Source organism: Crotalus tigris, unplaced genomic scaffold (assembly GCF_016545835.1).
Source record: "Crotalus tigris isolate CLP2741 ecotype Arizona unplaced genomic scaffold, ASM1654583v1 scf7180000018891.247784533:1973344, whole genome shotgun sequence".
Taxonomy (NCBI): domain Eukaryota; kingdom Metazoa; phylum Chordata; class Lepidosauria; order Squamata; family Viperidae; genus Crotalus; species Crotalus tigris.
Genome location: NW_024097260.1, coordinates 1,311,647 through 1,322,500, shown reverse-complemented (window position 1 = coordinate 1,322,500; position 10,854 = coordinate 1,311,647). Strand labels below are relative to the sequence as shown.

Below are 10,854 nucleotides of genomic sequence, written 5' to 3'. Positions count from 1 at the left end.
AAGATCTTTCTCCCAAGCGTTCACCAAAAAGCCAAACCACTTTGCAATATAAGGCAAAACATTTCCACAAATCTTTTTTTCTCCCCGAGTTGGGAATACAGAAGGAGAAAGGGAAGTGGGATCAAGCAGTTAAAGAGTTCCATCAACAGTGGCATAAGAGAGTTTAAAATTCTGTCTTAGATGTGGTGATCCAGTAAAGCACGAAAGACAAAGATCTCCCCGGCCCTGCTTATAAAAACCTAGACTTGAACCCAGAACCAGAGCCTTCTGCTTTAATCACAGCCAGATAAGTTTGCCATAACTCAACAATCTTCCTCAAGTTGTTATTCAGCAGAAATGTTCAACTCCTGCTCTGATTCCATCCATCATACGAGGGACACATCGGGACTTCAATTTTTACTGATCCGATTCGGAAGCTATTTTTCTAGTTTCTACAATCCGTCATTCTTCAAATCTCATTCTAAGAGACAAACAGCTGCCTTTTAGATGGGAAACAAGGATAGATATTTTGGGATGATGGGGCCGCACTAAATTTGATCTGATGGGATCCCATCCATCCATCCAGTTCCTTTCACCCCCTTAAGATATTAAACATTAAATAAAGCAAGTTGTTTATTAAATTACTGCATTAGAGCACCGTATCCATCCCTATCTATGAATTTCTCCATCTTGGTCAACACAGAGACATGGTTTAAATGTTTTGCCTCTAAGCTGTGAAGTCAGTTCATCGGTTCTCCAAGGAAAATTGCTAGGAAGAAGGGTGGGGGAAGGGATATGTGCATAGTAGATCCTGTGCACACCCTAATATGATCTGCAAGTTACCAATTGCATTTAGAAGAAAAAAAATCTTATCTCCAGAACCTATTATATTATTTTCAGGTCTATTGTGCACCTTGTCCAAAAAACATTTAGAGCTGGGCAGCCTTACTCTGAATGAATGAATGAACGAATGAATGGATCGATCGATCAATCAATCAATCAATCAATCAATGTGTTGTGAAGGGGAAAGGAAACTGAAGAGGTCTATCTTATTTCTGTTGCATCCAGAAAGGTAACAGAGAGGAAAAAAGAAAGAAAGAAAGAAAGAAAGAAAGAAAGAAAGAAAGAAAGAAAGAAAGAAAGAAAGAAAGAAAGGCCCCAGAAATATTTCTCCCAATATTTGGAACTGTCCATGAGTCAGATAAACAGATGTTCAAGTTGCAGTCATGACAAAATCAACTGTTAAATATGCCACTTGGTTTCCTGGCTAGAATCATTGGGATTTATTATTATTTTTAATGTTACAGTCCTCTCTCTTCTGTAACACTTCTGCTTTTCTGTGGCATTTATTATTATTATTATTATTATTATTATTATTATTATTATTATTATTAAATAATTTAATCTTCAATTCAATTCACTGTTTGAGACTGGTAAAAACTTACCAGTTCAAGTCCTAACCAAGGACCTAAGCGTTGTTAAGTATATAGGCAGTTCCGAGTAAGGTGATTTTTTTTTTTTTGCAAAGTCAGAATATTCAGGTCTAATAAGTTCAAATTTTCCATGTATCTAAGCAGCCATTTGGTATTGCTCCAAGGGCTCCTGTTACCACTGAGTATAACCATTTATTTCTTCCTCCACCATCGCTCAACTTCAATTTGCAGATCATGATATTTTGTTATTTTTTCTAATTGTTGTTATATTTATTATTATTACTACTATTATTATTATTATTATTATTAATCATCGCACAGTCAGCCAGATTTCAGACTGGATGATGATGATGATGATGATTATGGATCATCGCACAGTCAGCCAGATGTTCAGACTGGATTTGGCATTTTGTCTACCTATCGAGTCCTTACCCAGGACTACTACTACTACTACTACTACTACTACTACTACTACTTCTTCTTCTTCTTCTTCTTCTTCTTCTTCTTCTTCTTCTTCTTCTTCTTCTTCTTCTTCTTCTTCTTCTTCTTCTTCTTCTTCTTCTTCTTCTTCTTCTTCTTCTTCTTCTTCTTCTTCTTCTTCTTATTATTATTATTATTATTATTATTATTATTATTATTATTTCTGTTGCTTTGCATGTACACTGAGAGCTTCTGCACCGGAGACAAATTCCTTGTGTGTCTAATCACACCTGGCCAAATAAAGATTCAATTCAATTCAATTCACACCTGGGTTTACACACTTCTAGCACACTCTTGGTTCCAACTAGGCAAAAGAGAAGGAAGTCTCTTCCAGTTTGGGAATCACACCCAGGTAGTTGCATGGCATTAAACAGAGCAGGCTAGGATAAGGGATAAAGTGGTGCCGGTAGCCCACGGATTCCAACTCGGTGTAAGTTGCACAGCGGATGCATGCTTCCTCCCAATGGATGGAACAGAACAGGCTAGCCAGGATAAGGGGTAAATTGGTAGCTCATGGATTCCAACTCAGTGTAAGCTGCACAGAGGTGTGCCCTCCCACCCTGGTTTAAGGCAGGTTTGCAAAAAAACCCACTGCCCACCACCTCCTTGCAATTTCCTAACAAAAGTTGCCCAATGCACTTTTAACATCTTTCACCTGGACAAAGCTTATATACTCCTGGTGTGAAACTCCCCATCCCCATTTAAAGCCTAGGAGCAGTGGGGGGTCCCAGAGAAGTCGGCCACCCTGTTTCCTGCAGCCCCCCCCAGAGCCTCCCACCCCATCACACACACACACACACACACACACACACACACACACACACACACACACAGAGCCTCCCCACCACCCCTTTCCCAGCTCAGCTCCGAAGGCGCCCGCGGACTCACCTTTGCAAAGCAGGGCTCCCAAGAGCGAGCTGACAGCCAGGAGAAGACCGCTGGGGGCAGCCCCCATCCTGAAGACCCCCCCCACAACCCTTCCTTCCCCGTGGGGCGGCAGCGGGGTCGGGGCGAGCCGCTTTTCAAGACTTCAAGCCGGATCCACAGCCAAATCGCCTCGGTTTTTTCTGGAGGAGGACGCGTCGCCCTCTGTTCGTCTCCATCCACATCAGTCCTTTCTCCCGGTCACTTTCTGCTCCAGACGTTGTCGGCGGGAAGAGAAGAGGCTGTGCCCAGCCAGCCAGCCACCTCTGAGCTTTTCCCGGCTCTCGGCCATCCAGGAAAGCCTTCTTTCCTCGCGGAGAGGGCGCGCAGCGCAAGGCGCAGGGAGGCGTTGTTGGAGATGGAAAGTTTTTTCTGTTTCTTCTTCTTCTTCTTTTCTGGCCCCTCCTTGCTTCAGCCGGGGAGGGGCCTGGAAACTGAGGATGGGGGGGGGAGAGGAAGGGTCCTGCAGGGGGGGGGGAGGGCAGTCGAACTGATAGCACCCTTCCTTTGGTGACTTCAACGCCGTCCCTTCGAGGAACGCCTGCGCCCAGCGTGGGAAGCGCAACTTGGATTTTGCAAAAAAAAAAAAAAAAAGTCACCAAAAAGGAGAAGAGCGACCCATCCTTCTTTAAGGGAGGAGGGGGCTGGGAAGAGTGGGGATGGGGGTCGGGGGGGGGCAGCTGCCGTCCGACAGGACACCCAGAGAGAGAGAGAGAGAGAGAGAGAGAGAGAGAGAGAGAGAGAGAGAGAGAGAGCCCCCGGGGGGGGGGGTCAACCAGCAACCCCGCAACCCTAGAGACTCGTAGACAAGAGCGAGGAAGACGAGCAGAGGCGGGTCCTTCCCAGGCAGGCTGTCCAATCCGAGGAAGGATTTTTCTCTCTCGACCCCCTCCTCCCCTTCTCGCTTTTTTTTTTTTACAGCCCCCCCTCCCTCCTTTTGCTTTCAGTCCAAAGATCTGGCAGGGCTAAAAGTCGGCTAGCGAGCCAAGGAGCGCGCTTGCGCCACCCCCGCAGCCCCCTTCCCCCCGCGATTACTCGCGAGGAGAGCTGTTGTCGCCTGCTTTGGAAACTACAAGGCTACTACGGGGCAAAGGGAGAGCCGGCAGCCTGCGGCGAGCAAGGTGGAATGAGGGGTGCGCCGCTCTGAGAGACCGCTAGGGGGCTGCAAAGAGAACCCCTGTCTGTGGCCCTCTAGTGGTCGGGTGCTGGATGACAGCCCAGGTGAAGGAGTACCGTTGAAAGACAGTTATTCCATTCCTCTTATATTAGTTACCCCAGACTCCCAGAGTAAGGCACGAGTAGGCTTGCAATCTTGAACTAGCTCAGGGGTAGGCCACTTTGGCTCTTTTATGACTCGTGGACTTCAACTTCCAGAATTCCTGAGCCAGCCATGCTGAGGGGAAAGGGAGAGGTTTCCAAGCTGAGCCAGGCTGGCTCAGAAATTCTGGGAGTTGAAGTCCACGAGTCATAAAAGGGCCATGGTTCCCCACCCCTGAACGAGGGGAACCCAAATTAAGCTGGCCTTCAGCAGCTTCTCCCAGAACTAAAAAACAGAGTTAGATTTAACTGGGGTAGCCGAGGAATCTTTTATAGAGATGGGTCTGGTTCTCCATCACCTCAGGGCAGGGCAGGCACTTAAGAAGAACAGGTGTTGTCACACAGAATAGAGCTGGAAGGGACTTTGGAGGTCTTCTAGTCCAGCCCACTGCTCAAGCAGGAGACCCTATACCATTTCAGACAAGTGACTGTCCAGTTTCTTCTTAAAAACTTTCAGTGATGGAGCATCCACGATTTCTGGAGGCAAAGCTGTTCCACTGGTTAATTGTCCTCACTGTTAGGAAGTTTCTCCTTAATTCCAGGCTGCTTCTCTGTTTGGTCAGTTTCCAACCATTGTTTCTTGTCCTGCCCTCTGGTGCTTTGGTGAATAACATGACCCCCTCTTCTTTGTAGCAGCTTCTCAGATACTGGAACACTGCTATCCTGTCTCCCCTATTTCTTCTTTTCTTTAGACTAGCCAAACCCAAGTCCTGCAGCCGTTCTTTGTATGTTTTAGTCTCCAGGCCTTGGGTCATCTTAGTTGCTCTTCTCTGAACTTTTCCCAAAGTCTCAACATCTTTTTTGTAGTATGGTGTCCTCACATTCCACACCCCAGCTACCTCCTCGCTTAAGAACAGGGGCTCTTTTGGGACTTAATGATAGGATAAATTATATTTTCTTAGTAATGTACGCCTCTTTAGCTACTGGAACTGTCTGAGTCATCGGAAGTTGCCGAGTCCTTAAAACACCTCAGCTCACCTTAGTTACCTACATGCGTTCTGGGTTCCAGCGTTTCTATCAATAGCTGGGCTTGGTTCTCAAGATCAAGTAATTGGGGGGTGAATTGCAAGCTCTACAGAACGAGGACAGCTAGAGCTTCTGAGTCACACCTTGAAGAATAGACAGAGGGGGCTGCATTTCATTCCAAGCAGAGACACAGGTGCATCAGTGCACAGTTCTCAAAGGTCTGTTGCCTCCTCTTTGAACACTCAGCCACACACACAGCCCGTACACGCAATCCGATTCCCAAGCCTGTTGACTTCAGCCGATGAAACAAACTTGACATTGATGTAAGAGAGAAGGAGGGAAAGAGAGGCTTCTTGGCTACTACTCAGCCGCCCGCCCTACCCTAAAGCCTCCGTGTCTCCCAAAAAATTCACTTAGGATCGACTGTAAACCCACCGTGCGTTGGGAAGGAGCAAACATCTTCCTAAGTGGAAGCTCAACTCGGAGGACAAGATAGCGTTGAATATTCTGGGTAAATGACATCACAAAATCAAGCCCTCCTGGTAGATTTGCACAGGGCTGCAGCTGGCCTCTGGAGAGACAAAGTGGAGGATGAAAGGATGGCGATGCCTTCTCATCTTTCAGAAGGGATTTCATTTTCTCTCCTCCTTGCTTTGCTCATCCTTCACTTCACTGGGGGCAAAAAACGATCAATTGAGGACCTTCAGAGGTAACAGCGCGTCGGACGTTCGCGTGTAAAGACAAAACATATATCAGCGTTGAAGCTACCTTCTTCTCTTGATCTTGTTCTTCTTTATCCTCATCATCAAAGAGAAGATATTTCTTCCTCCTTCTCCTTTTCTTCTTTTCTTCCTCTTCTCTATCAACATCAACATCAACTGGAGTGGGGATTAACCCTCCTCGTTGTCTCCTGAAGCCCTTATCAACAGGAGAACACTGACGTTGACTTCCCCAAACTCCACTGAAGACGTTACCTAGCCTGGTAACGAAACGTTCGGAAAGCAACTCACAAGCTCCGAGAACGAACGTCCACCCTCACCCTCCACCAGAGCTACAGATATTTGCCACTATTGCAATCCTCCTCCTCCTCCTCCTCCTCCTCCTCCTCCTCCTCCTCCTCCTCCTCCTCCTCTCCTCAAACCCCGTTCCCTTCTAGCACTGATAACGTAACTCAGTTGGGTCATGAGAAATCTGCAAGAAAACCATAAAGTTCAGGGAACACCAAAGACCCCACAGTCCTCCTCCTCTTCCCCTTCCTCCTCCTCCTCTCCAGAAACCCCATTCCTTTCTAGCACGGATAATGTAACTCAGTTGGGTCATGAAATGTCTGCAAGAAAACCATAACATTCAGTGTAGACCAAAGATGACCTCCTCCTCCTCCTGCAACCCCACTCACTTCTAGCACTGATGATGTTACCTAGTTGGGTCACAAAACATCTTTAAGAAAACCAGCAAGCTCAGAGAGTACTAAGGACCCCACAGTCGTTTTCCTCCTTCTCCTCTTCCTCCTCCTCCTCCTTCTCCTCCTCCTCCTTTTCCTTTTCCTCCTTCCCCTCCTCCCCCCCCTTCTCCTCCTCCTCTTGCTATATTCCAACATATGTTTTAGACTCTCACTCCCGGTTCGTTCCCCACCAATCTGCTGTTCAGGAATTCTGTTGGACTCAGAAGTCAGAATAAATCCAGAGCCACAAACCAAGGGAAAGAAAAACTGTCTAGATTTGTCAAGAGCATCTCTGACTTGGAGGTCAAACTGGACTCCCATTTGCATCCGTTCATTAAGCAGCAAGGAAGGAAGAGAGCAAATTAGAGAAAGCAAGAGCTCTGGATCTTGAGAAGATACTGAATAAAACATAAGACATTTTTGTTATTCCTCTGAGGCAGGCAACTTGATTGTTGCCCGTTCCAAAATGTAAAAAACAAAAAACCAAAAACCCAAAGCAAGCAAGACTTCTCCAAAGTCCCAGGTACGTGTTCTGATATTCCTTTATTTCAAACCTAAGTGTACACAGAAGGCTCAGAATTCCTGACCCCTCCAGTATTTGGATGCAGACAAGATGGTTTGGTTGGCTGAAACTAATTCATTGTTCAAGGTTCACATAACACCTTGCAACAATCACCAACCAAACGCGCTGGGTTTACGTAACTACAAAAACAACCCACAGCCCCCTTCCTCACGCGTGCACACACAACTGCTAGAGATAACACCGAGCCGGCTCAGTCTGTTTTTGCAAATTCGCTCCCTGGAACTCTAATCCAGTTATGTATGTTGTGCAAACTTGCACGGTCTTTAATTGAGCGGATTGAGTGGGATGGCATTGCAAAACCTGGCATTCCCTGCAAATTCTTTCCAGAGGTATTGAAGAGGTCAGAACAGACTCTGGAGCGGTTGTTGTCACGCGCAGCATCGAGATGATGCACTTCCGACAGGCCACTTCTGAAACCTGCAGCACAAATGTCTAACCGTGGTTATTCTGACTGGGATGTTTGTAGCAGCTGCACCACTGCCAGCAAGACAGCAACGAAGTCTTACAGCAAATTGCTTTCAGGGCACACACAGACACACACACAGACACACACACCCCTGAATATGAGAACACAGAGCAAAGGAACTGTGGCTAAAAGATTAGGGTGGTTGATTTCCAAATACTAAATCAAAACGAAGCCCAACATCTCCTTTGGGAATGAGCTAGCTTGGATGTTACCCCCCATTCAATTCTAGAGAAAGAAGAGAAGAGAAGAGAAGAGAAGAGAAGAGAAGAGAAGAGAAGAGAAGAGAAGAGAAGAGAAGAGAATCAAGCCTTAGCAGTGGAAAGAGCGGCCCCTGCTGGATGCATCCCATCAACTCCATTGAAGAAGGAAACCGAGATTTAATTCCATCAAACAGAGAAAGAAAAAAAAAAATAAACTCACTTTCTAGGTTTGATCCACGTACCATGCCCTAACAGTAACTCAAAGAGTGATTTTGCTCAACTTCTGCACCACCAAAATGGGGTTGTAACCAAGAGTGAGATCTTTGTGGTTAACTCCATTGGGCAAAATCAAGGAAGGGTACATTGATCCCAAAGAATGCTTAGTTTTTTGTGTTTATGCAATCCTGAAGCAAGATGATTGGGCTAGGATTGATGTGAAGGGAAGGAATAGGTTGATGGCGTGCATGCTTTCGAGCCAACCCACCCACCATATTGGTTTTCCAGCATGGCTCTGGGGAGTTGCATGAGGTCTCCTGGGAACTCAAGAGATTGTTCAAAGCTCTCTTCTTCCAACACAACCTTTCTCCTCATTACAAAAAAAAAAAAAAAAGTCTTAAAAATAGTCAGATGGAGTTAGAATTCTTGCCGGCTGCCAATTCGCCTGCTTAAATTAAAACCAACGACTTGAGACTAAATTTCAGGACTTCTTTATTCAAATGCAACACATCCTTGGTGCCCAGTTGAAAAAGCCCTTTGAACACTGGGTGAAAAATGATTCCTGAGCTATACTTGAGTCGGACGGGGTTGGGGTTGGTTTCTTCTGTCCTTCACCCCAGACCTTGCAAAGATTCCCAAAGACGGCTGGATGTCAGTTCTAACAAAAGCCAACTAATACAAGGTTGTGGCTTTGTTCTCTTATGGCAGTGGTTCTCAACCTGTGGGTCGGGACCCCATTTGGGGTCGAACGACCATTTCACGGGGGTCGCCAAACAATGCAGTCCGCCATTTTTTCCCCCCTTTTCCTTAGCTGTACTACTCCCTTTTATTCTATTGGCTTTTGAAAGCCAATAGAATAGACTCTCTTGAATAGAGTCTAATTCTATTGGCTTTCAAAAGCCAATAGGAATTGTCCAGGCTGTCTCTGCCCTGCTGAGCCCGCCAAAAGTCCCATTCTGAAAACGGTGCTGCACCAGTTGAGTGGTCCTCGACTTACGACCGGTTGGGGGTCGCGGCATTAAAAAGGTTGAGAACCACTGTCTTATGGGAAAGTTCAGGCCTCCACTGTGGCTTTGCAAATCCCAGCACAGCTCCGGGCAGAACTGGATCTTGGAATCATCACTGACAGTTGTCACCTCTCTCCATTAGCAAGAGGATAGAGGCCTTGAAGGGCCAGCTCACAAACAAGCTTAAGCAAGTTCTGTTCATCTATCCTGGGCAGCAACCATGCTTAGCTGCCTCCTGTGGTTTGTAAGACCACACCTAAAACACTGCAACCAATTTGGGTCTCCACACGGTCAACAAGATGTTGAGACTCTAGAAAGAGTGCAGAGAAGATCAACCAAGATGATTAGGGGACTGGAGGCTAAAACATATGAAGAACGGTTGCAGGAACTGGGCATGGCTAGTCTAGTGGAGAGAAGGACAGACATGATAGCAATCTTCCAATATTTGAGGGGCTGTCACAGAGAGGAGGGGGTCAACCTATTTTCCAAAGCCCCTGAAGGCAGGACAAGGAATAACAGATGTAAATGGATCAAGGAGAGATTCAACCTAGAAATAAGGAGAAATTTTCTGACAGTGAAAACAATCAATTAATGGAACAGATTGCCTTTAGATCAGTGGTTCTCCACCTGTGGGTCGGGACCCCATTTGGGGTCGAACGACCATTTCACGGGGGTCGCCAAACAATGCAGCCTGCCATTTCCCCCCCCCTTTTCCTTAGCTGTGCTACTCCCTTTTATTCTATTGGCTTTTGAAAGCCAATAGAATAGACTCTCTTGAATAGAGTCTAATTCTATGGGCTTTCCAAAGCCAATAGGAATTTTCCAGGCTATCTCTGCCCTGCTGAGCCCGCCAAAAGTCCCATTCTGCAAACGGTGCTGCACCAGTTGAGCAGTCCTCGACTTACGACCAGTTGGGGGGTCCCAGCATTAAAAAGATTGAGAACCACTGCTTTAGATGTTGTTGGTGGTTAATCATTGGAAGCTTTCAAGAAGACTGGACTGCTATCTGTCAGACTCTTGTAGGGACTCCTGCCTGGGCAGGGGGTTGGACTTGATGACCTACAAGGTCCCTTCCAACTCTTCTCTTCTCTTCTCGTCTTGGCTCGTCTAGTCTAGTCCTCCATCAATTGGTCTTGGGCCTTTTGAAACCATCTAGAACAATGGCCTTTCTCATTTCCCAGTAGCAAAGTACAAGATTTAACCCTAAATCTTGGTTGTGGGGGTTTGTGGTTCCCATCCACCCAACCTAGATGGTCTCCAAGTTAACCCTTCCATGTTTCAGTCTAAAAAAAAAAAAAAAAAAATGAGAAACCCAGTTAGAAGCAACTCAGAACATGGTTTTCTTAGTGGTGGCACTATGTGGAATTGCAGAAGGGACACCAGCTTCATTTGGTTCATGAAGAAAAAACTAAGGACCTGAATGCAGGTGGCCCTCAACTTATAACCATTCATTTAGCAATGATTTGAAGTTGCAACAAAAAAGGGGGGGACGTATGATCGGTCCTTGCACTTATGACTTTTGCAGCATCCTCAAGGTCACATGATCAAAATGTGGGGTGCTTGGCAACCAAAATGTATTTGCCACAGTTTGCAGCATCCTGAGGTCTCATGATTGCCAGTTGCGGTCTTCCTAGCTGGCTTCTGATGACAATGGGGGGATTCTCTTAACGACCAGGTGAACCATTTAACAACTGCAGTGATCCACTTAACAATTGCACTGATTCATTTAGCAGCCATGGCAGAAACAAAGTCAGGTGTGCTACACTTAACAATTGCCTTGCTAAACCACAGAAATTCTAGTTGCAACTGTGGTCATAAGTCGAGGACTACATGTATGTATGT

At 46.1% G+C, this 10,854-nt stretch overlaps 1 protein-coding gene across 1 annotated transcript in view; it reads right to left on the bottom strand.

Annotated features, from left to right (window-relative positions):
* The window catches only part of TMEM132C (transmembrane protein 132C), a 127,678-nt gene extending 124,443 nt beyond the window's left edge, over positions 1-3,235 (bottom strand). Inside the window, exon 1 of the mRNA XM_039357335.1 lies at positions 2,781-3,235. Coding sequence (XP_039213269.1) covers positions 2,781-2,847 — 67 coding nt within the window. The 5' untranslated portion in view covers positions 2,848-3,235. The remainder of the gene's footprint in view (positions 1-2,780) is intronic.
* Between the last annotated feature and the right edge of the window lie 7,619 nt (positions 3,236-10,854).